This window comes from Meles meles, chromosome 4 (genome assembly GCF_922984935.1).
Source record: "Meles meles chromosome 4, mMelMel3.1 paternal haplotype, whole genome shotgun sequence".
Lineage (NCBI taxonomy): Eukaryota > Metazoa > Chordata > Mammalia > Carnivora > Mustelidae > Meles > Meles meles.
In genome coordinates this window covers 67,363,386-67,390,393 of record NC_060069.1, presented here as the reverse complement: position 1 = coordinate 67,390,393, position 27,008 = coordinate 67,363,386, and the positions used below count along the sequence as shown (strand labels likewise).

At 39.7% G+C, this 27,008-nt stretch overlaps 1 protein-coding gene and 1 pseudogene across 2 annotated transcripts; both read right to left on the bottom strand.

Moving 5' to 3' along the window:
* Window positions 1–2,540: 2,540 nt before the first annotated feature.
* LOC123940693 lies at window positions 2,541–9,793 on the bottom strand (annotated as a pseudogene).
* Window positions 9,794–21,117: 11,324 nt separating this feature from the next.
* RPL22L1 (ribosomal protein L22 like 1) lies at window positions 21,118–25,427 on the bottom strand. Of its 2 annotated transcripts, none has more exons than XM_046001307.1 (4): window positions 25,321–25,427; window positions 23,490–23,582; window positions 23,203–23,324; window positions 21,118–21,377 (listed from the first exon to the last, which is right to left on the bottom strand). In XM_046001307.1, exons 1-4 carry the CDS (start codon window positions 25,327–25,329, stop codon window positions 21,233–21,235), a joined length of 369 nt encoding a protein of 122 aa, XP_045857263.1. In that variant the 5' UTR covers window positions 25,330–25,427; the 3' UTR covers window positions 21,118–21,232. The 2 variants fall into 2 exon arrangements, with proteins under 2 accessions (XP_045857263.1, XP_045857264.1); XM_046001308.1 differs by having other exon boundaries at window positions 23,490–23,579; window positions 25,321–25,362.
* Window positions 25,428–27,008: the final 1,581 nt, after the last annotated feature.

Genomic DNA, 27,008 nt, shown 5'->3' with positions numbered 1-27,008 from the left:
GTTCTTTATGGAGCTCATCAACCTAATTTCCAAAACTCAAAGTTAAACACGGTGGGCCACAAAAGTTTTACTTCTGAATGACGAGATTCAGTATGATTTTCATTTTTCTTTATACTTTCCTATGTTGTATTGTTTTTGGAATGCTTATTACTTTTGTAATTGGGGAAAAGGTATTTTAAAAAATCCTCAGTTGCCAAACACACACACCAAGTGCAATGCATGGCACAATGATGAAGAAATGAGTTTTATTGAGACAGATTTTCTGAAGGATAGCTACTTACCTACTCTGCCTTCTGGGATTCAGAAACATAGCTGTAAATGTAATCTTTTTTTTTTTTTAAGGTTTTACTTATTTATTTGGCAGAGAGAGAAAGAGGGAGAGAGCACAAGCAGGGGGGAGCAGCAGAGACAGAAGGAGAAGCAGGCTCCCCACTGAGCAGAGAGCCCATGGGGGACTCCATCCCTGGACCCTGGGATCATTATCTGAGCCAAGGGCAGACGCCCAACTAACAGAGCCAACCAGATGCCCCGCCGTAAGTGTAATCTTGTATCTATCTAGTGTAGGTACCTAAGTCTCTTTTCTAAGAATTTTATAAAACAAGTAAGAAGAACCAATCTCACACTAGAAATGATTTGTGATAAAGTTTAAAAACATTTAAATGAAGGCCAACACAAAAACAATATGATATAGTGTACAAATAAAACTGTACTATCCTCAAACGGTTCTCAATTCAGAAGAAACTGTGAATCAGAAGCTATTGAAGAATTTACTAGAGAAGCTATGGTCGGGTCTAGATTCTTGAATTCTCATAGCCTAGTTCAGAGTCACCCACTTCCACCTCTTTGTGCCTCTTGTGGAACCAGATCACATGCTAGACTGAGTCCTCACTCAAACATTTCATTTTGTTATGTTATGTGTGAATTCATAGTCTTTCTATGTCCAATTGTTCAAGGCTCAGACTTTAATAAACAATGTCTTCTTTAATTATCGTACTGCTAATGACCAGCTACTTCGTCTCTGATTGCTAGAGCACAGACCTTTGCAGATACAACTCTGTTCCAATGTCATAAATGTCCGCTGTTGTGCCCTGTTACAAAACACCTTCTTCGCTCTCAGACAATGGGTGCAGAAGGGTTTTTAGACCCCTGGACCTGCCAGGCAGTGCCCTGAGTGTTTTCCTTGAAGATATAGGCTGTCACTCATCCTTACAGGCTGGCTCTGTCTTCTCCTCACACCAGTTAGGACTTAGGCCCTGCCCTGTTCTATACAAGAAACACAGTCATTCCCAGCATTTGGAATTTTTTTTAGAATACACTTTATTACAGATCCCAAAGGAGAAATAGTAAAGAAGTGTTACGGTACACATTTTCAGCAAACCGCTGCAAATATCCAAATCGGAGTTGACTCTCCCTGGCCCCTCCAGGGGTTTTTACCCCTCGTACCCCAAAGAGGACCTGGCCCCCCTGCTGCCTTTCCTTCCTCCAGTCACTCACCTGCAGCCTGACTTGTCTACCTGTACAACAGTCACCAGCAAATTAGAAGCCCTCTTTATAAAGTGAAGGGGAATTATGAATAACGATTTTATTTTCTTCTGCTACCTTCACACTAAATGGGCACAACGAGGCCTTGTAATGAGTTTCCCCATCCCCAGTTTACATTAAGGGAGCCCCAGGGACAAAGCCAGGTTTTCTCCAGAGCTTCATTCCATAGGACTACACAATGTCTATTTCCTGGTACAATCAAAAGTTGTCTGTATAACTCTCATGTAAATGAGTGTGAGATACCCAAATCAAAATCCAGACAACTACAGATCCAGAGATGGCTTTTATGAGGCAAGACAGGGAAAAAAAAACCCACAGGATTATGTTTTTGTTTGTCTCTTTGTTTTAATAATGAAGGAAATGATCTCAAGTTCAAATCCAGCTTTGAAGTTTTCTTCCCACCTGAGTCACATCAAAGGAAAAAAAAATCATTTTTAGGCATCAAGAATTTATGTAGAGTAACAATAAGCCACACGTTACTCCCCTCAGGCAGATGAAACAATTTTATTTCACAGTTGTCTTTATTTTTTTTAATTTATTTATTTGACAGAGAGAGAGATCACAAGTAGGCAGAGAGGCAGGCAGAGAGAGAGGGGGAAGCAGGCTCCCCGCTGAGCAGACAGCCCAATTGTGGGGCTCAATACCAGGACCCCAAGATCATGACCCGAGCCGAAAGCAGAGGCCTAATCCACTGAGCCACCCAGGTGCCCCTCACAGTTGTCTTTCAAACCACAAAGACACTGTGTTCTTCATGTAAAAACATTAGTACAGATAACTATACTTTCTAGAAAATGATTGTATAGAGCCTGTCAAAGAAAAATGCACACACCATTATATGATTTCAGACAAGTTGCTTGGGAAAAACACACACGGACTGATTCCCGAAACATACGATAGGACCACCCTGCATCTTTTGGTTCACAGTATAGATTATTATCACCAGTAGTGCTCCTGCATTCTTACAGGCTTGATAATATACATATAGACTGGTTTACGGCTTAATATTCCATTGGTTCATCAGCCTTTTCTGCAGGTTCATCAGCAGGTTGAGCAGGCTGTGCCCTTCTCTGTGGTCTTTCTTCAAGACTCTCCAGGAATGGAGATACATCATCATCATCATAAACTCCCAAGTCTTTACCAACAATTCCAATGGAAACATTCTTTGTAGTTAGGTCCTGTTCTGCAGGAAGTGTCCCTTGTAAGACATGCAGTACAGGTTTAACCAGTTCATTCAAATTGCATTCCATAAACCCAGAGATGTGTCTTTCCAGGTAAGTACGAGCTGATAGAGAACAGGCTCCAATGGACAGGACTCTACAGTCAAAATAGTTGGCAGATGGACAGGTATGGATAATGTAAGGGCCTATATCATCATAACCAGCAATAAGCAGTCCAACACCATATGGTCTCTGGCCATATTGTTGTGTCGGTATCTGGGTCTTGCTTCCAATTAGAGATACAAGATGAGACCCAGGAAGAGGTCTGTCAAATACAAATCTGGAATCCAAACGCTCCTGGAGCATAACATTACAGAACATTCTAGCATCGGCAGTTAAGTCCTGTAACTGACATACCGATATGCTTGTCCACATGGAGAATTTTTTTCTGATGAGTTACAAGCTCTGACTGTGCTCTCTTCAATGCAACCAACACGGCATGGGGTTTTGATTTCAGACCAACTGTGGCTGAATCTTGTTTGACAGCTTCCACTGTGTACTCAATTGGACGAATCCTGCCAGGAGAACTCCAAACAGTGACCTCATTGTCCTATTGGTTGCAAAACAGGGTTCCAGTGCGGGTCTGGCTGCAGCTTCCTGCACAAGTGCGGACTAAGGAACGCTAAGCCACAGATTCTTAACCCCAACATTTATAAAGATGCATGCAGGGGGCCTGGGTGGCTCAGTCGTTAAGCATCTGCCTTCTGCTCGGGTCGTGATCTCAGGGTCCTGGGATCGAACCCTGAATCGGGCTCTCTGCTCAGTCGGAAGCCTGCTTCTTCCTCTCCCACACCCCCCGCTTGTGTTCCCTCTCTCACTGTGTCTCTAGCTGTCAGATAAATAAATAAATAAATCTTTAAAAAAAAAAAGATGCATGCAATATAAACATATACGTAAAAGAAAAAGGGAACACTAGGTAATTCATTGAACAATAACCTATCGTCATCGTTAGTAGAAGAAACTGACGTGGTAAAAAAGGCCTAGCAGGAAAAGACCTAGTAAATACATCATAAACACCGACACTGCTGTGGAGCGTGATTCTTGTGTGTGTATCATCTTGTATCTATAGCAGATTAAGGTTAATTGTGTAGTAATAATACTAAGGTTTGGCAAATGGATATAATGGAAGAATTTTGAAGGGAACTGCAATTATTTAATCTGAAAATAGAAATCTGAGGAGAAAATCAATAGCTATTCTATGAAAGATCTACCAAAAGCAGACACATCGAAGACAAATCAGAAAGCATTTCCTAAGTAGCAAAATCACTGCATTCTGGAATGTAATGCCAAGGAAGGTAGGCAGTCTCCTTCCATAGGGGTTGTTTTGTTTAAAGGGGAGGAAAGATGACCACCTCTCTTTCAGAGGCTAAGGTGATTTTGTTTTGTCGGGAGAGGATTACATGATCTCTCCACTGTCAGTTTATACTGTAGGTGCACTGTGCTGTGTTATTTTTCAGATGTTCTTAAAGACAGCAGAAGACCAAGACCCACTTTTCAGAAGGAAATTAGGAGGTTTACTTCTAGTCATATTACCTATAATGAACTAATTTTGGACTTTTAAAATTTCTTATAGTACCTTCAAAAATAACCTTTCGCATAATTATTTTTCTTATTTACTAAAAAAAAAATTACCAGAGAATCATAAGCTATCTTCTAAAAGCCTTGGAGACCGCTGTATTTTGGAATTCAGTACTTTTCTAAATTTGAAAAGATAACCTGGCACAAATACCACATATTATGCGACACCTCCAGCGGAGCCACAGCAGCGTCCGTGTGTCCGTAATTAATCTTTGCAGTGACTCACACAAACATTCAGACCAAGTGAGGAAAAGACTGTGAATAGTTTCACATCAATATAGGCTATATTTTCAAATAAGTTACAAAAATCTTTTGGTTTTCAGAATGGGTTACACAACAAAGTACAGAATGCCCAATTAAGTTTGAATTTTGGATAAACAACAAATAAGTTTTTGGATATGTCCCAAATATTACGTTGAACCTACTTACACTAGAAATGTTATTTAGTGTTTACACAGAACTCAAATTTAGCTGAATTATTTGTGGGTTTTGTTTTTTTTTTTTTTATTTGCAAAATCTGGTTTTTGTATTTCAGAATCCCAACAAGTGATTGTGGACCTGTTTCTAGAATACTAACTGAAATACTATTTTTAAATTAACATATAATGTATTATTTGCCCCAGGGGTACAGGTCTGTGAATCATCAGTCTTACACAATTCACAGCACTCACCATAGCACATACCCTCCCCAATGTCCATCACCCAGCAACCCTAACCCTCCCACCCTGCCACCCCCCAGCAAACTGTGAAACCATAAGAGAATCTCCTAATTGAAATACTGTGAACAGCTATCCTAGGAGAAAAGTTTGGTTTGGGTATTTTTTAAGGGGGTCACAAAAAGCAAAGTTTTTAAAATATGCTATCAATAGCATGTAAAAAAATAAGACCTGTGCAAAGGCACCCATATTAACAACTCAAGATATTTTAAAAGTTAGAAGTAGCATGGTTACTCCAAAAACGATTTTAATTTGCATCTCTTTCTGGCTCCACCTTAAAATTCTTCATCTATAAAACATTCCTTTAATAAAATTCATGAAATTCTCATGTAACAAAGATATAGCTCCATCTAATGGAAAAATATCCTATTACCAGCCCTTCATGAAGCTAGGACTATTTTGTAAAACTATAAAGCGTATGTAGACTATACACAGTCATACACACGTAGCGCGTGCGCGCACAGAGAGATACACACACACAGAGTGGATGCTTTTCTGTGCCTCTCTGGTTTTTTTTTTTTTTTTTGAAGCCAGAAAGGACCCAAAAGTAAAGTAGTCATAGCTTCTGCAAGATCTGCTCTTCTCCTTATATTGGACTCTGAAATATAAAAACGTAAGTATATTTATATTTCATAGTCTATTTTATTATATATATACACATATTCATACATGTAAATATAAATATAAATATTACACTTTCTTGTGTAAGCCTTCTAGACCAAGGGCTTGAGGGTCCTATAAAGCCTGTGAATTTGAAGGGGAGCAGAATATGTCACCCCAAAATATACCACTTTGGCATATAGATTATCTTGAATTAAAATTACTTGAGAAACAGTCAGTACAAGGATAATCAGAACCTCCTCTGTCCCCCCGAAAACAGAAAATAAATTCCCCATGTGAAAGTCACCTTCGTTGTACCAAGAGGATAGGAAGGATTCCTATCACCAGAGACACAATTTAGTGCTAGGAAGGCTGCACAGGCACTTTTCTTTTCTTTTTTTTTAAGATTTTATTTTTTTAAAGTGATTTCCACACCTAATGTGGGGCTCAAACTCATTTTGCATTGCATTGCATTTTTAAAACAAACAACAGCAAGATCTAGCAGATGTGGAACCAGGGACTAAAGGTAGGGTCAGAGACAAAGGGCATGAAAATACACAAGTCATTCTTTCAAAATTTTCAGTTTATCTCATTAGCCTTCTTGTTAAATAAGGATAGTTCAGTTTTCCTACTGATTTCATTTTTCTGAAATTTTATTTATCACCCCATTTAGAAGGGAAAACCTTCTATTCTGGAAGTACTTCAGTTGACATTTCTCAGTATTAATTTTATTTATAAATAAACCACGTCTTCCTTGCATAAGGTATTTGAATAAAAACTGTTATAATCAAAGGTTGATTTATTTTGGATATATCTCCCTCTTGAGGTCATTATTATTTATGCCTCAGGAGATTATAAACTTGAGCACTCTGTTAGACACTGGTGGGTAGAAATGGAGGTTAAATAGGGCAGATGTCTTGGAGAACAATCTAGACGCACCTATTAACATTACAAAAACCATAAATACTAAGGTCTGTAGGCAGGGACAGTCTTGCAAGCAGTATGTGGTCACAAAAACTGTAAGCCTCCTAATGTCCAGCACTGGGTAACGAGTCAAAGTGTGCTAATGCTCACTACAATGAAATAACATGGAACTCCTAAAAGCTAGAAAAATCTATGAGTACTGACATGGATTTCTCTGTCCTAGACATGCTTGCACATACATTTACACATATATAAAATTGTCTCCAGAGGAATATTGGTAACAGTTGTTGCCTCAGTGAGAAGAAACCAGTCTGCAGGGGTCAGGGAGAAGACATACTTTTCACTGTATACCCTTTTATGTATGAACTAAATTTTTAGCCATCTATTTGTATTATTTGTAAATTTAAAAAATCCAACAAATTAAATGTTTCATATTTTTGAAGTAGAACTTAAACACAAAAAGTGCACAAGTCATATGTGTAAAGGACAACAAATGTTTACAAAGTTAACACATCCAGGTAACAAAAACTCACACTGAGGAAAAAAGCACTATCAGTATTTATTTAAAAGAAAATCCCAGACGTTTTATCATTTTATCTATAAATATTTCAGGATGTATTGTTTGTGAAAGAACTTCAGCCTAAAATGGAACCAGAGGAAATGAGAGAGAATCTCACACATGCACCTTTAGGTGCACAACACTTAAGAACCGAGAGACTGATTTCCTGCAAATGCCTGATTTATGGAAGACTGACACTTAGCTCCTGACCAGTGAACATCCACCAAGAAACTCTTGCCTTCCTCAAGCCAATGAACTATTGTGTGGACTCTGGCTGGACTCCCCCTTTGCACTCCTTGCTCATAAATACAGTCCACCCCAAACAGACTCACCTGTACCTTGTGGAACATACATTTTCCAAACTGCAGTTCCTCTGCTAATAAACTCTATTACTAGTAATTTAAGCTTGCCTCAGCTTACCTTTTTATTTCAGTTGATTCTTAACAGATAAAAATATAACCTTAATGCCATGACCAAACCCAATAAAGTTCACAATAATTAAAATTTTTAAATGCTAATGCGTACATTTTTTAACACTCAGTTCATGTTTGATTTTCTTTGCTGCCTCAGAAATGTCAATTTACATTTGATTTGTTTGAATCATAATCCAAACAGGTCTACACATTATATTTGGTTGATTTTTCTCTTAAGTCTCTTTATTCTGCAATAGTCCCATCCCTTTTGGTTAATGCTACTGCTTTGATGCGGAAGAAACTGGCCATTTATCTTGTAGAATGTCTCACATTCTGGATATGGCTAATTGAATCCTCCTGGTGTGATTTAACATGTTCTTTATCCACTTCATTTTTTGGAAGCCAGTAGATAGACCTAGAGAATATGCTTCTTGAGTTGGTAAGTAAAAATGTTCTACCATGTTGAGAAAATGCTACAGATTTTTGTAAACCAATGCACAGAGGCTCACAAATAATGACCTGAAAAGTCCCCAAGCAAGGAAATGTTTAATTTTGCTGAACTGAGCATTACCCCATGCATTTTGTTGTTGTTGTACCACCTATTACATTCACATGGAACCAGAGTCTTGTTTTATACAGTCAGATAAACTCTGGGCGGAGATCTGAATGGTCTTCTCTGAGTTCTGTGATGTTGTGTAGTATAAGACGCACTGCAGATGCTCACGAGAGTGTGTTGGTAGATTAATCCAACAGACGTTTATTGTGTTTTCCATTTACACAGTACTATACTTTCAACTACTGTTTCTGTTCTCACGAAGACTGAATTGGTAAGTCAGCGTGTGTTCAGGAAGCAAATGCACATGCTCCTTTAAAGCGCAAAGGCAGTAAAAAACCCAGCTGTGCATGTTGTAGAATTACGGAGTGGAATGGCTTGGTGGGGTTCATCAGGTAAACTCCAACGGCAAGATCAGCTTTGGAGCTTAGCAACAAGAACTGGCAGCAGATCTGAGCTGAGAAAGACCCCAGAAATCATCTGGTATAGTATCTTCATGACATGCAGCTCAGGAATATCAAAGGACTCTCGTGGCTGATGAGGGATACAGTTTAAGATTAAAACCAGATGTTCCCACTGCTAAACTTAGTGAAAGCCTGGGTAGGTCCTATTCAAGATAATTTCTTTGTAGGTAAACTGCTCTGTTTTGTTTTCTCACCTAAAAAAATCTTTTAGGATTTTCTCTTTATCCTATGGAGTTCTGAAACTTCTTCAGGATGTGTCTAAGTATGAGCTTTTCCATATGAACATCTTGCCTGGCTTACCGCTCTCCCTTGAAGTGTGGGGATTCAAGTTTCCTTTAGGCTGAGGAAAACTTTCTTCTGTTCCTTGTATTTCCATTTCTGGGTCAGTTGTTTCAATTTGTTCATCCCATTTGTTTTTCTGTGATGTTGTTGGTTTTGTTCATTTTGGGTGATCTTTGGTTGATCCTTCCACATTTATGAATAAAAAATCATGTTAATTAGTTGACTTGGGACCCATTTGCAGTTGTAGGAGTTTACCCAGAAATGTACACGGAGATCAAGTTGACCTCGAAGTATTCACAGGCTAGTGAGGAAGGAAAACAAGTAAACAAAAAATCTGTCAAAGTGTCAGCGCACCTGTGTTGCAGCCTGAGCAAAGAGAAAAAGGTGGTGGGATTAGTTGTGTGACAGAGGGTCCAAGTGTGCCCCTCCCCCAACTTCCATAGCTGTCTTCAGCTCCTCCAGGGTTGGGCTGGAAATGCAGGCAGGCCGCAGAGAAAAGGAAGGAGCAGACAAGTTCTGACTTAAGAGCTATGGTTTGGTGGTGTCGCTCTCTGGACAAGAAGTTTAAGACTTTTTCTTTCTCTTGGAGGATACGTTTCTGAGTTTCTCAAAGATTTATCACTGTGAATCCCTAGCTGCAACAGTTGTGACACAGGCAATGCATTTTCCTAGACTTTACACTTACTACCTATAGCCCCTGAGTATTTGGTGACACATTCTACAGATTCCTTTCATTTGAGGATGCATCTCTCTTCCAAGTAGTTCTCTTAGGTAGACAAAAACCTCACCCAGGCCTGGTCTTTCCCTATGGACCACATCTGTTCCAGAAGAAACACTAGTTCATCCCTACATTTGTGGAAACTCACCTCTCATCACTCTGTCATTGTAGGTAAACTGCTCCGGCCACTGCCTTTGGCCTGAATTTCCCAAGGGTGAGTCAAACATGCAGGAGTCTTCAATTTCTCATGTGTCCTGCAAGTAGGTAGTGAACTAAGACTTACAAAACTGGAACCTGTGCAGCTCTTCTGTAAGCTCTGCAGAGACTGTAAACACCTCACTCTGGAAAGTGGGCACATTTGACAACTTTAGTTTTGTTCTGTTTTGGGGGCCTCAGCTGAAAAGGGAGAGACAAGGTCCCATTATAAAAGCTTGTTTCATGCCTAAATGAAAAGTATAGAGGTGATGAAATAAGGAATCTTCCCTGCTGTTCTTTCCAAGCAGTGGGCCAGCTCTCATGACTGATTTTATTGCAACAAACATGTTTGCCAGACAGCCTCTATCAAGCCAATTTGTGGGTCTCAGGCAGGGTAAAAACAATAACAACAACAAAAACCAAACAAACAAAAACAAACCTTGGTTCCCCAAGAAGCTGAAGGGAGCCAGTTGAATGTGCATCACTGTGAAAAAGGATTACCTGGCAGAGAGGAGGTTAGAAACATGTTTACATTAAGCCATTTGCAGAGCCATCAGCATTGAAGTCAGACAGGCCTGGGTTGAGGTTTTAATTTGGAACTCATTCGCTCTGTGACTGGGGTGTTTAGCAATCTCAGCTCTTGTTTTTCTGATTTGTCTGAAAGGGAAGTAACAGCTAACTTGCAGGATGGCTACAGAGATTAAATGAGATGTAGGATGTAAAGATTCTGAAAGAGAAGGCCCCCAATGAACAGTAGCCACTGGAACCACCCCTCCAAAGCCTAGAATCCCTTTGTTCTTCTTTGTTCCATTAATTCCTACCCTTCTTTAAATAGAGCTCAGGGTCAGCCACATCCTCCAGAAGGCTTTTCTGGATTCCCTTTCCCACTACTCATAGGTGCTTCCAAAGCACTTTGTCATGTCTCTATCATGGCACTAACCACACTTACCTGATTGTTCCTATGTTTGCTTCCCCCATTAGAACTGCACGCTCCTTGAGTACAGACAGCATATCTAAGTCACCCATAAGCTCTCAGGACAGGGCCCGGCAAAACAGAAATCAACAACCACACAATTGTGACATGTGTGGGATCTGTGTAATTCACCATCCTGCTTCAGAGAGATGCAGAAAGAGCATTTGTATGTTAATAGATCCTGGGACGCCTGGGTCGCTCAGTAGAGTAAGTGTCTGTCTTAGGTTCAGGTCATGATCCCAGGGTCCCAGGATCAAGTCCTGCATCAGGCTCCTTGCTCATAGGAAGCCTGCTTCCCCCTCCATCTGCTCTGCCTGCCACTCCCCCTGTTTATGCTCTTTCTCTGAAAAATACATAAATAAAATCTTAAAAAAAAAATAGATCTCTCCCTTGGGGGAATCAATCATCCAATCAATCATAACTGAGAACAGTAGATCTCTGATTCCCAGTCTGGGTTTTTAAATCATAGAAACCTAGGGCAGGGAAAAACTTTTGAGAGTACCACATCAAGCTGGGGAGGGGCATATGCTACTCGCAAGGAGTGTGCATGTCTTAAAAAAAAAAAGCTTGTTTCACACTGTAAGTTTACATTTGGGCAATTTAAAGAGGAATCTTACTTTGCTGTGTTTTGGACTAGAAATCCCAAAAAACCTTGGTTGGTGGGGCGCCTGGGTGGCTCAGTGGGTTGGAGCCTCTGCCTTCGGCTCGGGTCATGATCCCAGGTCCTGGGATCGAGCCCCGCGTTGGGCTCTCTGCTCGGCAGGGAGCCTGCTTCCTCCTCCTCCCTCCCTCTCTCTCTCTCTCTCTCTCTCTCTGCCTACTTGTGATCTCTCTCTGTCAAATAAATAAATAAAATCTTAAAAAAAAAAAAAACCAAAACCTTGGTTGGTGTGCATATTTATGCATCAGTCATATCATGGGGAGGACAATCAGAACTGCATAGGGCAACACCAAGTATCTGTTTATCAAAAGGAGGCAGGTTACTAAACTGATAAACAATGGCCTGTTTGCAACCACTTCACACACACATCTGCCATTGCAAAGAGAGTGGTGTCCAAGGTTACAGGGCCAGAAGGCAACACAGGCGTCTCCACCTGCGGATTAGTGCTCCTCCACTGCCCCAGGCCTGACTATGGCCTTGTGCAGAGAAGTGGCTCAGCCCCAGGATGGGAGAAGCACTGGATGAGGACTGAGAGATGGAAGACATGGTGTGATCTTGGGCAAGCCAACATCTGAGACTTGTTTCCTCATACGTGAAGTGGGGAAGATAATATTCTGGTGCCCAGGGCTGCTGACAGATCAAAAAAGGAGAGAAAGTCCTTTATAATTTAAAAGTGGCCTCACTCGCATTTAAATCACCCAGTTTACAAAAGAGTAGGCACAACTAAAGCAGTAAATGTAGACACTGCAACCACTGCAACATAACCACAAAGGATTTCCAGATGAGTAGGAAAATCAATGCTAATTAGAACTTCCTCACTACTTCTTAATCAGGGGTAATGGTGTAAGTGGGTAGCTACATAGAAAAAAAGAAATGTAAACTGGATTCACTCGTCAAACTATGAACTAGGATAAATTTAAAATAGAAGGTAGACTTAAATTTTGAAAGTGAAACCACACACACACAGTGGAAGAAAACACATGAATGAAGTCTTCTAAAACCTAAAAATGGGGAAAACTTTTCTAACTGTGGCTCAAAATCCTGAAGTAATGCGGCACCTGGGTGGCTCAGTGGATTAAGCCTCTGCCTATAAGCTCAGGTCATGATCTCAGGGTCCTGGGATTGAGCCCCACATTGGGCTCTCTGCTCAGTGGGGGAAGCTCTCTGCTTCCCCATCTCTGCCTGCCTCTCTGCCTACTTGTGATCTCTGTCTCTCTGTCAAATAAATAAAAAAAATCTTTAAAAAAATCCTGAACTAATGAGGAAAAGATTAGTAGATTTAATTACATAAAAATAATGCCTCTAGACATGGGGAGATGGAGAGGAGAGGGAGTTGAGGAAAACTGGAAGGGGAGATGAACCATGAGAGACTATGGACCCTGAAAAACAACCAGAGGGTTTTGAAGGGGCGGGGCGGGGGGGGGGGGTGGGAGGTTGAGGAACCAGGTGGTGGGTAATAGGGAGGGCACGTACTGCATGGAGCACTGGGTGTGGTGCAAAAACAATGAACACTGTTATGCTGAAAATAAACAAATAAAAAAAAATTAAATTAAAAAAAATGCCTCTAGAGCAACAAGACAAAACAAACACCATAAATATGGGGAAGAGACAAGTGACAAATTAAAAAGAAAATGTGCAACATGCATCATAGATGAGGGTTTAATAGCCTTACGATGGAGGGAGCTTCTAAAAATAAAGAATAAAAAGACCAAGAATCCCATGTATGTCCTACAGATATCAACAGGTGGCCCACAGAAAAAGAAATGCAAACGGTCCTTACCTTTGAAGTGGCACTCATTCTCACTTCTAAGAGAAATGAAAATCTAAACTATCCTGAAAACCATGTCTTATCTATCAGATAGACCAAAAACTTTAAAATGGACACTATAATCTGTTGGTAAGTCCACAGGAAAATGGACATTTTCATACATTGCTGGCAGGAATGATAGTGGAGGGAGGGGAATTTGGCAATATGTATTGAAATTACACATTCATTTATCTTTTGACATAGGAATCTCATTTCTACGAATCCACTCGAAAGATCTGACAGAAAAAATAAGAAAAGACATGTGCAGGAGGCTTTTCACTACAGCACTAATTATAGAAAAAGGTTGGAAACAACTCAAATGCCCATCAGTAAGGAATTGATTGTATAAACTAAGCTATATTCACACAGAAGTGACTGACTCCAGGATATTATTAAGTGAAAAAAGATAATGTATAGTAAGCTATCATTTAAATAATAGTATATACCTTTATAAAAAATGGATGGATAAACCATAAATTTCTTCTTAAATGGCTATGTGCAGGGGGAGGGAGGCCCTGGAATGAAGGGGACTACTACATACTTTGTAAATATACTTTGTTCTGGACTTTGGAAACTTGTAAATATTTCCTTGAATTATAAAATACAAAAAGACTTTAAGTTTTAAAAATCCAAAGTAAAATGAAACAAATGAACCTGTATATGAAGTTTGTGTCAAAACCAGAGAGAGATGAATCACTTCCAGTGGCTTTCAAACATAGGATTTCGTTCATTCCTAGTGGGATATACCATAAGGACAAAAAGAACTGCAAAATTATCTTAATTGCAAAGTAATTATATTATTGGTTGTAATACTGGTATTGCTTTTGAGGGACAATTATGCACATATTGTGAGGTAAAGCAAGTAAGTACTTATGTTGGTGTCATTGAAATTTTCGGCATGGAGAAAGGAAACAGGATGATACAATACATGAGGTAAAAAACTGTCATGCTAAATTTGAATTGGAAGTATCAATATAAATTTCTTAAGTATTTTGAAAAACAAACATGTATTTCCTTGCTCTGTCCACTTAAAAGGCCAAGAAACAATGACCAACACAGTAGCAATGAACATGACTAGCACCTAGAGCACGATCCAGAGCCCCTTGGAGAAATGGATGATTCCAGATCTGGGGAAGGAAATTTGGGAGAGCTAGAACATCTTAGCATACTAGAAACCAAGGAAGCAATAAAACGTTAATGAGGTTATATTACAAGACTAGGGAGCCAAGTCAAAGAGGCTCCCATTGGCCAAACATGGGACTATTTGAGAATCAATAAAAGTAATTATAATGGCTAAAACATATCAAATATTTTAACTTGAAAAATTAGTACATAACGGAAAAGAAGTATGTACTTATCCTACCTTCCTTATAGGAAGGAACTATACCTTGTGGTTAATAGGGAAAGTACCTCTTTTAGGTGCATTCCAGCCAATAAATGAAAAAAGAATGTTAAAGAGTTTCCTTATTTGACAACCCCTAGGGAAATAATGTATGTAGGCAGTGGTCATCAGTGGTGCTAACATAACAAAAAGAGGAAAGCTAACATTATATTACTCTTAATAGATGTACACAATGACAGCTATAAGTATTCTAGCCAAAAAAAAAAAAAAAAAAAACCAAACAAACTTGAATCTAATATTTAATTAAGCTTCTAGATCTAACTTGCAATTCACAGGAAACAGCAGACAGAGGAGTATGTTAAATGACACCACTGGGATTGTAGATGTGTGTGTCATGGAAATTCAGATTGTAGAAAATTCTACAGAACAAATGATTCAGTCTGATCAAAAATAAATTGGGGACTAGGGGGTAGGGAGAGAGAAAGGGGAGCTAGAATCTCTAGGTTAAAGGAGGCTTTAGAGACATCATTTCATTCCAACAGTTGGACTTTATTACAACCTTGACTTGCACAATTTAGAAGTTATGAGGTATATGGGGAAATTGAGCACTGATTGGATGTTGAATTACATTAAGCAAATACTGTTCATTTGGGGTGCCTGGGTGGCTCAGTTGGTTAAGCAACTGCCTTCAGCTCAGGTCATGATCCTGGAGTCCCAGGATTGAGTCCCACATCAGGCTCCCTGCTGAGCAGGGAGTCTGCTTCTCCTGCTGACCTCTCTCCTCTCATGCTCTCTCTCTCATATTCTCTCTCTCTCAAATAAATAAATAAATAAATAAATAAAATCTTTTAAAAAAAGAAAAAGAAAATATTATTCATTTGGTATTAGTGTAATAATAGCAGGATAGTTATACTTTAAGAGTCCTTATTTTTTTAGACACTAAAATTTAAAGAAACAAACATAAGTGTATGGATGAAATGAACAATAAATGAACAATGAAATGAAAAGGCAACATATTGAAAGGGAGAAAATATTTGCAAATCATGTATCTAATAAACTCAGACAACTCAATAGCAAAAAAAAAAAAAAAATCCAATTAAAAAATGGGCAGTCTGAATAGACATTTTTTCTAAGAAGATAAACAAATGGCCAACAGTGATTATTAAACAATGATCACTAATCATCATTGAAATACAAATCAAAACCACAATGAGGCATCACCTCATACCTGTTAAGATGGCTGTTAGCAGAAAGACTCGACATAACAAATGTTGGTAAAGATACAGAGAAAAGGGAACCCTCGTGCATTATTGGTAGGACTGTAAACTGGTGAAGCCACTGCGGACAACAGTAAGGAGATTCCTCAAAAAATTAAAAATAGAACTACTATATGATCCAGCAATACCAATTCTGGGTATTTACCCAAGGAAAATGAAAACCCTAAGTCAAAAGGATATATGTACCACCATGTTCAATGAAGCATTACTTACAGTAGCCCAGAAATGGAAACAACCCAAATGTCCACCAATGGATAAAGACATTGTGATATAAACGCACAATGGAATATTACTCAGCCATAAAAAATGAAATGTTGACTTTTTTATAAGGATGGACCTCAAGGGCAATATGTTAAATGAAGTAAGTCCCAGAAAGACTAACACTGTTGAACTTTCTTATATGTGGAATCTATCTATCTGTCTATTCACCAAGACCATATATTTGAAGAACAGATTGGTGGTTGCCAGAGGTCCTATGTGCGGAGGGCCAGCAGGTAGGGAATGAGAGATAAAGACCAACTGTTAAACAAAAGAAGAAAGAAAACACGACATTCCCTTTCTCCCTGAGGCTCAGTGGGTTGGGACCTCTGCCTTGGGCTCGGGTCGTGATCCCAGGGTCCTGGGATCCAGCCCCGCGTCGGGCTCTTTGCTCCGCGGGGAGCCTGCTTCCTCCTCTCTCTCCGCCTGCCTCTGCCTGGTTGTGATTTCTCTCTGTCAAATAAATAAAATATTAAAAAAAAAAACTTAAAAAAAAACCACAAAATAAAAATAGGGGAAATAAATTCAAATAATAGTAATTGGTATTACCAATTATTATTACCAATTACCAATAATTGGATTACCAATAATAATTGGTAATCACAGGGAATGTAAATATTCATACAATGGAAAAACCACACAGAAATCAAAACAAACTGACCAGATCTCTATGTATCAACACAAAACTCATAAACAGGGGCATCTGGGTGGCTCAGTGGGTTAAAGCCTCTGCCTTCCGCTCACGTCATGGTCTCAGGGTTTTGCGATCGAGCCCCACATTGGGCTCGAGCCCCGCATTGGGCTCTCTGCTCAGCGGGGAGCCTGCTTCTCTTCCTCTCTGCCTGCCTCTCTGACTACTTGTGATCTCTGTCAAATAAATAAATAAATAAATAATCTTTAAAAAAAACAAACCTCATAAACAATTGTACTCAGTGTATAAAATAAATTCAAAAGGATGTACATAGGTTGGGGCCACTTTGTAAATTATAAGACGACACAAACAAAGTTATATATTATTTATGGATACAAATACATGTAGCAGAATTTGAATGTAAGAACATACACAAAATTAAAAAATTAAAAAACAAAAAGCAGGGGCTTCTGGGTGGCTCAGTGGGTTAACCCGCTGCCTTCGGCTCAGGTCATGATCTCAGGGTCCTGGGATCGAGTCCCACATCGGGCCCTCTGCTCAGCAGGGAGCCTGCTTCCTCCTCTCTCTCTGCCTGCCTCTCTGCCTAGTTGTGATTTCTCTCTGTCAAATAAATAAATAAAAATCTAAAAAAAAAAAAAAAAAACAAAAACCAGTAAGGTTTTTGGGAAGGTTAAAAAAAAAAACTTCTCAGTTCATATAGAGATGCTGGAAGGCAAAGACATTTGAGAATCTTTCAGCCCTTCAGAATAATGACTTTATTCTTTTTTTTTTTTTAGATTTTATTTATTTATTTGACAGAGACACAGCGAGAGAGCGAACAGAAGCGGGGGGGGTGGGAGAGGGAGAAGCAGGATTCCTGCCAAGCAGGGAGCCTGACACGGGACTCAATCCCAGGACCCTGGGATCATGACCTGAGCCGAAGGCAGATGCTTAACGACTGAGCCACCCAGGAGCCCCTAATGACTTTATTCTTCACAGCTTCCAAACTATGAAGTCACCTGCCAGAATGCATAGTCTGAGATTTTCTGATTTTCCATAGCTTCTTACCATAAACTAACAAAATATTCCACTATAAAGATTCATTTAAAATATGTCAGATTACATTTCTCAGCTCAAGTCTACTAGTAGTTCCTCTTTGTACTCAGGAAAATAGCTGAAGCAAATGGCCTGCGTAGCTCTCCCTACTTCATACCCCTGTGGTAGCCAGCCTCCAAAATGGCCTTGGATAGATTCCCACCTCCTGGTGTTCAAACTCTTGTGCAATCCCTTCTCACTCTTCCAAGTTTGGTCTGTGTGCTCAATGGAATCAAGGAGAAGCAAAGGCATAGAACTTCTGAGGTTGGGTTATAGACACTGGAGCCTCCGTCTTGGTTGCTTTCTCCCTCTGGCTTGGCTCACTCACTCTGGAAAAAATCACATGCTATGTCACGAATGGCTCCATGCAGAATGCACCTGGCAAGAAGCTATATTCTACCAACAGCCTTGTGAGGGAGCCTGGAAGTAGATCATCCAGCTCCAGCCAAGCCCAAAGGAAAGATTTTTTTGAAGGGCCGGATAGTAAACAGTTCAGGTCTTGCAGGTTCTACTATCCCTATTGCAACTAGCCAACTTTGCCATTTTACACAATTCGTTCAAAATAACGATCAGGACTGCAGTTCCAATAAAACTTTATTTTCAAAAACAAGCAGTAGTTTGCTAGCTTTTGTATGACTGCAGCTGAGTCTCACAGCTGACTACAACTTCATGAAATCCTCAATCTGACCCGCTCAGCTAAACTGCTTCTTAGGTTCTTGAGCCTCAGAAACCATAAGCTGACTGTTTTAAGCTGCTAATGGAACTCATGCAACCCCATCCTCTACTTCCCCACCCACTGCCAAGCATATACACATACCACTTTCACCTTTCTAATTTCACCTTCTACTCTCCACCACACATTCAGCTCAGATCATAGAGATCTCCTCATTGTTCCTTGAATATACTAGATGCACCCCTGCCTTAGGCCTTTGTTCTGCTAGTCTCTGCCTGCCTGGATGCTTCTCCCATAGGTATCTATTTGGATCCACTAGCTCCTTTAGAACTTTACACTGAGCCCTTCTTGGTAAAGCCTTTTCTGACCCCATTTACAAGTGCAACATAGCTTCCTTCTTACTACATTCCCTATCTCCCTTATTTTTCTCATATCTATCATGTACCATACATTTTACTTTACTGTCTTCCTCCACTGGAGTCTAAGCTTCACAAAGACAAGGGTTTCTATTTGTGATACTGCATTATACAGCTGGCTTTCAATAGTTAAATAAATTTGATTGTCTCAACTAACCTGTCAACTCCTTAAAGGCCTAGTGTACACAGGCCTGAGCACACATTAATGTGAAATTAACTTTGGAAACTAATTTTAAACATCTGAGTAACACACGAGATCATTTGGAGGGATCACTCTAGAGGAGGAATGGAGGCATTTGGTGTCTGCAATACTTAATCCTCACTGTACACTCCCTATAGGCAATTCCACTCCTCCCCATTGATTACCACCTGTGCACAGAAAACCAATGGACATCTTCACTTGAACACTTCCTCAGGACATCTTGTGGAACACAAATTCAGCATAGCCTAAAATGAACTTTCCTCCTACTCCTGCCTTCTCCTATTGTGATCAGCAAATGCAATCTTCTAGCCAATTATGTCACCCTCAACACTTCCCTACCACCAAGTTCCAGGTTTTATCCACTGAAATCTCAAACTGCCCACTTCTTCCCATCTCCTCCAACACCCCAATGCTACCCACCACAGCCACAGGATACTGCCATATAACTTCGTCTCCTTACACCTATGACCACTCTGAAAACCATTTTCCACAATGCAAGCCATAGATCTTTTTCAAAATGGTCATCTCACTGGATCACATTACTATTCACTAAAAATTCTGTAGCTTCCCATTCTCTCAACATTAAAACATGTTTTTCTGTTCTGCATGAGCTTGTTTCCACCTTCCCTTTCCAAATTCTCATCATAACCACCACTCTATTCCAGATGTACTCTATACCAACCAGTTTCTCAGTATGCTGAGAACTTCACCTATGATGTTCTGCCTAAAACACCCTTTACGCAGTTACTACCATGTCTGCTTTAGGTCAGCTCAAATATTTCCTGTTACCTTGACTAGATCAAATTCCTTTTAGAAACGCCTCTGCTTTGTTGTACTCAACAGTTTGTATGGCATTATTTGGCCTGTTTCCCTAACCAGAGTAGGCTGTTGTTACTCCCTTGTATCCACAATGTGCAACAAAAGAATCACAGGTGGATCTTGGTTACTGCTGGAAGAAAATGTGAACAATTCAAACAGAGCAGTTAAGAGGTTATTACAGCTGTCTGGAAAGAACAAAGGAGTTGCTGCACTACAGCAATACATTAATGTTGGAGGGTACTTCAACAAGTTCTTAATAATCAGAATTGACACTCTTGATGAAATTATTCCCAACATTCCCAAAACCAATTATGTAAATCTGTACATTAGGCTGTAATAGTCAAGACATTATTTTGCAACATGTTTCTACTGCTATCAGGGTCCACCGCCCAAGTACCTGAGATAGTGACACCACTTTTAGGTTAAATGTAGAAAAAGACACATTACTTGGGACCACTGGAAAACAAGAAAATTGATAATGCTCTAGTACCTCCCTCCCATTGTTCTCCATCTCTCACAATCTGGATTTCTGCCAAACCATTCTATTTTCTCAGAGGCCACTTTATTTAGAGGAAAGGGTCTATCCAATGAGAACAAAGCAACAGATACCACTACTTTTAGAATTACCAGGAAGGCTTGAGAAAAGGAGACGAGATTCCAACTGTCTTGAGTAAATTATTTTTTGGACAAGAACACAGAAGCAGATTTAGTGGCGAAGATATCAAGAGTTCTGATTTGAAAATTTTGAGTTTCTAGTGCCTATAAGGCATCTGGTTGGGAACGTCTAACAGGCAATTAAACACTGGTTTAGTGTGGTACCATGCGCACCCATAGAGCTTTTATGCAAACCAGGGAGTCAGCATCCTCTGAAGCAGAGGGCAGGAGTGACTCAATATGAGCATGTATGTTTAAGAACTGTTCTAAGCACTCAGAACTGCATTAACAAACTGTAAAAATGTTTAAGACTGCCAAGAGAATTCTTAGTATTTCACTATTTAAAGTCACACACGATACTGTGCTTCACTATTTCCTATACAACACTACTTTTTTTGAGGACATACATAAAAGGAGTAAATTTCAGAAATCCTGAAAAAATTTTACCAGCTATAGGCTACTTAAATATTACTTACAAAAACTATCAAAGGAAAGCCCAGAATCACGTAAATAGCATATACTTAAATAAAAGAGGCGGAAGCTTAACATACAGAGTATAATGCTTTTTATTCACCAATAAACTAAAAGTCCATTTCTAGCTGTTTCCTTCACATGTTTCCTTTGTTTTATTAACAAGCAAAACCCTGTAAGGGGCAGCTTCGCCTAGTCTTCAGACTCAGATCCATCTTCATCTTGACTAATCTGGAAATAACGAAGTTCATAAGTCTCCTTGTCAGATGCAACCACACGAAGCCAATCACGAAGATTGTTCTTCTTAAGGTATTTCTTGGTAAGATATTTCAAATACCTTTAAAATCAAGACAGGAATCTCATTAAGAAATACAATTATCTACTATGCAAAGGCTTACTATATAAAAAGCAATTGTATTCATCTTTAATGTTCCCTCCAAAATATTTCATTTGTATCCAACATTGTTCAAGGTTGCTGGGGATCTAGTAAGGCAGCCACTCAACCCCAATTACAATCAGCTGATGCCCTACAAACCCTATTCCCCCATCTCCCTAATATAAACATCCTTTATGTTGAAGCTAAAAAGAGCAATAGCAGCTTCCTCTTCAGTTTTACTGCCATAACCAGATTACCTTTTAATATACAATTTCATTCCTTAAATGTATTATGCACTAACATGTCAACATTCCTTTCACTACTATCAACCTCCCTAACTTCAATCCCATGATCAATAAAAGGAAACTGACAACAGGGCTGAATTCATTTACAAGTTCAGGATTATCGACATACTTCCAACTAACATATGGCTCAGTCATAAAAAGCTTTCAACATGGTCTAATTTCATCACTCCAGCCATTCTCTTCAACTTACACTTTAAATTCTGGACTATCAAGCAGTCCTTGAACTTTACTGTTCTTAGCGCTATTCCCTTTGCTTGAATACTTCATTCCACAGGCAACACTACTCATCTCAGGTTCTCTGCAAATTCCTATGCCCCATCTTTTATCTTCAACACAGCAATTACAGCATTGCATTTTATAATAATTATGTGCATGTCTGTAAAGTCCTTGAGAACATAACCTTTCATCCCCAAATCCCTAGGAGAATTCGTAACCAGGTAACATGCACTTCTACTTTAGTCCGAGCCACCACGGGCTCACCTATTCTCACAACAGGCTCGGTCTTCAGCTTTCACCACCAAGTCTTTTTCAGCCATAATCACGAATCCCCTAGTTTGCATGTCTCACTCCAGCACTTCATTTAGATGAGATTTCCTTAACTACCTTATCTAATATCAACCCTGAAATCCTCTTTATGCATTTACACAGCACTCATCAACTAGTTAATACCTTATTTCTTTCCACTAGAATCGGAGATCCTTAGTAATAGGTACTTGCTTGCTTGGCTATCCAGTCCTACAAGAGTGCTGCCACGTAAGTACTTAATATTTGAGTAAATTAGAAGAACTAAAACCAGCAAAACGTTAGACTTTACCTTTGACTGGCTGCCTCTACTAAATAAACCACCAAGACCTTGAAAACTGAGGTGTAAGAAAACACATTACTTAATTTGGGACATTACTTTCTTGTTACACATCTGACAGGTTTCTTGCAACATCTTCCAAACACCTAACACTGTGGGGCACCCGGGTGGCTCAGTGGGTTAAAACCTCTGCCTTTGCTCCGGTTGTGATCCCAGGGTCCTGGAATGAAGCCAGGCACCTGGATCTCTGCTCAGCAGGGAGCCTGCTTCCCTTCCTCTTTCTCTGCCTGCCCATCTGCCTACTTGTGATCTCTGTCAAATAAATAAATAAAATCTTTAAAAACAAACAAGGAAAAACACCTAACACTGTTTAAGTTTATATATAATTGGGATTCAGGGACTACTATGCACTGGATAGGAGCTCTATATATAACTTGCATATATTCCAGCAATAAATTACACTTACTGACAACCAGCCTAAGGAACTGGCCCAGTTACTGTACCCATTTTCCATTCACATAGGCCATTAATAAGTTCAAAACATTTCTGTTTGTATCTCCCTGACCTTATCACCAAATCTACTCCTGCCTGTGAAAAGAAAATACAAGGACTGTGTATTCTATAAAATATTCACAACTACCATAATTTCACTAAAGTATTATGGGAAACAAATACCAACCTTTTAGAGAACTGTTTCTCAGAAACAACTGTGATTTTATTCTTGAAGCGTTCAATGTGAACGACATTCCCCAGATTTCCAGTTTTTCCATTGACTTTAACCTTCTCCCGTAGAAACTGTTCCTGTTTTAAAAGAGAAAACATGCAAAACTAGGGAAGAAAACCCTAGATATTCACTAGGGAAGGTACCCTAGGAATGGAGCTTAGGTTAAAATCAAATATTACATACTTAAGTCATTGAGAACTCTATTACAATGATAAAAACAAGCTGAGGAGAGCGTTACTTACAAAATTTCCAGAATCAAAAATTCCATCTTCTACTGGATGGGTAAGGTCCAAATTAAATTTCCAGGTTGACTTCTTAGGTTTCTTGTCTTTCTGCTATAGATAGAAAACATAATTACTACTATTCAATTTATTCACTTTGTATACAAAACTTAAAAATCCGTAGCAGCTCAAAGATGTCCAATGTACTGTGATGTTGTATTTCCATATATACGAAATGGTGCAAGATCTAAAAAACTGCTTCGTATCTATTTGGTATAGCCTTTTCTCCAGCCACACTGTGTGAAAGGGGGGGTGCGCTCCTTAACTTTGTTTAAACCAGGTTTTTGTAAAATCCAATAGGAATTTTCCCCACTCACCACCCAAGTGTCTCCAAAGTGCAAAACTCAAGAAAGCTCGAAATTATGGCAAGCCCCTATTAGTTCTCCTCATCAGATAATTCCAAAGAATCCTACATATACAACCATGAAAGACTATTACAAGAAACAACCTACTTTCTACTGTAAATTAAAACCAAAACCCACCCAGGGCTGGTTTGGACCTATAATTAAGCCATTCTGTTCCAATTATCAAGTTAAGTTTTATGGGCTTTCAATATTTTCCAGACCACCGACATTCAATTTTAAATTATCAGGTACTGTTCACTGTAGGCCAGGCCCTATGGGACACAGGTAGTATACACTACCTTGCCCAAGCTCAATTATATGCCGGAATAAATTTTAGAGAATTAAATCCTTATTATATCCTTATAATAAAGTCTTATATCCTTATAATATATATCTTATATTATATCCTTATAATATAATCTTATATGTAACCCTTATAATATGATATCCTTATAATATATTATACCCTTATAATAAAGTCTAGAAATTAAATCCTTATTTTGTTATATAGGTGAGCGAGAGGGGGACCTTTAATCCTGTAAAGACTTTTCAATTCAAAAAAACATTTTTAACATTAGTTTTCCATACCCCGAACTTAGACCAATACACATAACTGGGCTATCCAAGTAAAATGCTGCTGTGGCTACTATTAATTAGCTTATTACTATTAATTACATTCAGGCAATGTACTGAAAACAGACAATCAGTAGAGGATACCATCTCCAAATCAGATCCACCCAAAAGGACACCACGTAGTAATGCCAGTTTGCTTTTAAGTAGCCGAGTAATTTGTACCACCACCACTCCCAAATATCCAAAACGTAAAACTGGTAAATTGTTGACATATACCTATTCTTTCAAATGCTCTTTGGACTGCATTAAACATTTTACTGATTCCCTTGTTAATTAATAACATAAACTCTCTGGTGCACGCTTTTATATATGCGAGTCTCGACTTTTATGTTTTAAAAACTTCCGTCATGAAGTAGTAAAGATACTTCTTCCCCAACTTAGTTCTAAAGTTCTCCGAAACTTCTGTAGCCTCGGAGCTCCCTCAGCTCTAGCAAGGCCATCAGACCGATCCGATCACCCAATCTCCTTCCTGGCGCAAACGAATAGGCCAGCATCGGCGTTACCAGAAGCGAGACTGAAAAAAAATGGCCCAATGCTGCCCCATTAGGCCAGTTCATCGTTGTGAACCTCCTTCCTTGCGCTGCGACAACCACTCATCCAAACTTTGGGCCCACCTAGAACTCCACTAGACCGCATGGCAGTCGCCAAGTGTCTCGAAAAAACAACTCAGAATCTTCACATCGTGCTTGTGCTTCTGACCTAGTCTCCATTCCTGCCGTCCCTTCACCTCAAAAGAGAGCTCCCCAATTCGCCAGATGCAAAAATCATTTACACTGGGGAAACATGCTCCCACCAAAATGGGATCACTCACTCACCGGCGCCATCTTGAAAGGCGGTCTGGCGATCAAAGAGGAAGCTGCCGTCGCGCGTCACGTAGTTATACCACGACGTGCTGCGTCACGCGCCGGGAGCGTGTGCTCGCCGCCTCCCGGAAGAGAGCGTGTGGAGGCCAGTAACCCGGGAAACCTGGGCGTGACCGGGGGAGGGTAGGTTTCAGATGCAGTCAGGTTTTCTGGGAGCGCCGGCTAGCGGCCATAGTAAATTGATTGTTTTCCTCCAATGACGACGTTCGTCCGTTGACTACAAAAGACTCCGCAGTTAGCGGAGGTGGCTCCCAGACAAACACAGCGAGGGATGAAGGAATCGCCTTTTCACTAATCGCCTAGATCTTCTTTCCAATCAGGGCAAGGCAGTGTCTCAGGTTGTTCTGGGATCTTCTGTCTTAACATTGTAATTACAATCCCACAGCGAAAAAGTTACTTTTCTATATTTGTGTTTTGTCTATGAGTCCTGTTTTCTAATTGACTGTTGAGGGAAATAACTGAGCCAAGATAAACTACGTTCTTGAGGAAAAATACTCTTAAGAAACAGCAACAATGTATTGCTCACTTGTTCACTTGTTGAGTTCAGTGTTGCTTCACTTTTATCATGGGTTTTAGTTAACCCTGTGTAGAAATTAAGATGGAGTGACTCAGAACTTAGGTCAAGCAATGATGTAAGCAGTCAAGGGCATCGCAGCTAAAGACAGATGTCTTCCGAGCCAGTGCAGGCTCACCACACCAAAAACTGATAACCAGCGGAACCAGAGGAGGTCTGCAAAGACCCAAGACTTATTGAATCCCTTTAAAAAGGGAGGATTTGGGGGCGCCTGGGTGGCTCAGTGGGTTAAGCCGCTGCCTTCGGCTCAGGTCATGATCTCAGGGTCCTGGGATCGAGCCCTGCATCGGGGCTCTCTGCTCAGCAGGGAGCCTGCTTCCCTCTCTCTCTCTCTCTCTGCCTGCCTCTCTATTTACTTGTGATCTCTCTCTGTCAAATAAATAAAATATTTAAAAAAAAATAAAAAGGGAGGATTTTTGCAGCAAACTGTCAAGACTTTCCAGATGCTGACACTTTCATCTCTGACCACATCAAAAAGGCCACTGTCCTGAAGCCCCTGCCCCAGTGGTCTCGGGACAGCACAGAGATCCTTCACTGCTTGAACATATTAAGTAGCAAGTGCTGAGAGCAGACCTAGACCGAAAGGAGGCCTTATCTCAACTGCACACTCAATGACTGTTTGCTTTATTTACTTCCTACCACTTGTTTTTATCTTAAGCGATTCTCTTGTGTTTAATTTGTGTGATATGTAAGAAAATAAGTTAAACACTAATAAAATGTCATTGTGTTTGGAATCCAGAACCTTCTGTATAATTATGCTAACCTTGTTTTATGATTGAATAAAGCTGCCATTATGGAAAGACACAACTCATATTTGCACCTTCATAGTGTGCTCATGACATTCTAGGACTCTCAACTTCCGTCCAAAACGCTTCCTAATTAAAATTCAAGGAATGTTTGCTGAGACCGAACTACTAAAATGGACAAAGGACATGAAGGTGGATGTGGGGTGGTTACAGTTTTGATGACATAAGGAAAAAACAGCTTTTGAACTTTGAAGAATTTCAAGTTGACATCAGATCAGAAAAGTGACATGCTTCTCAATGTTTTCTACTTTTTAAAAAAA

What these genes read in the sequence shown, in the direction of transcription:
- RPL22L1 (XM_046001307.1), bottom strand. An exon ending in TTTTTGATTCTGGAAATTTT is followed by an intron (nt 23,325 to 23,489) that starts GTAAGTAACGCT and finishes CTTTTAAAACAG; the next exon opens with GAACAGTTTCTACGGGAGAA. An exon ending in GAGAAACAGTTCTCTAAAAG is followed by an intron (nt 21,378 to 23,202) that starts GTTGGTATTTGT and finishes TTGATTTTAAAG; the next exon opens with GTATTTGAAATATCTTACCA.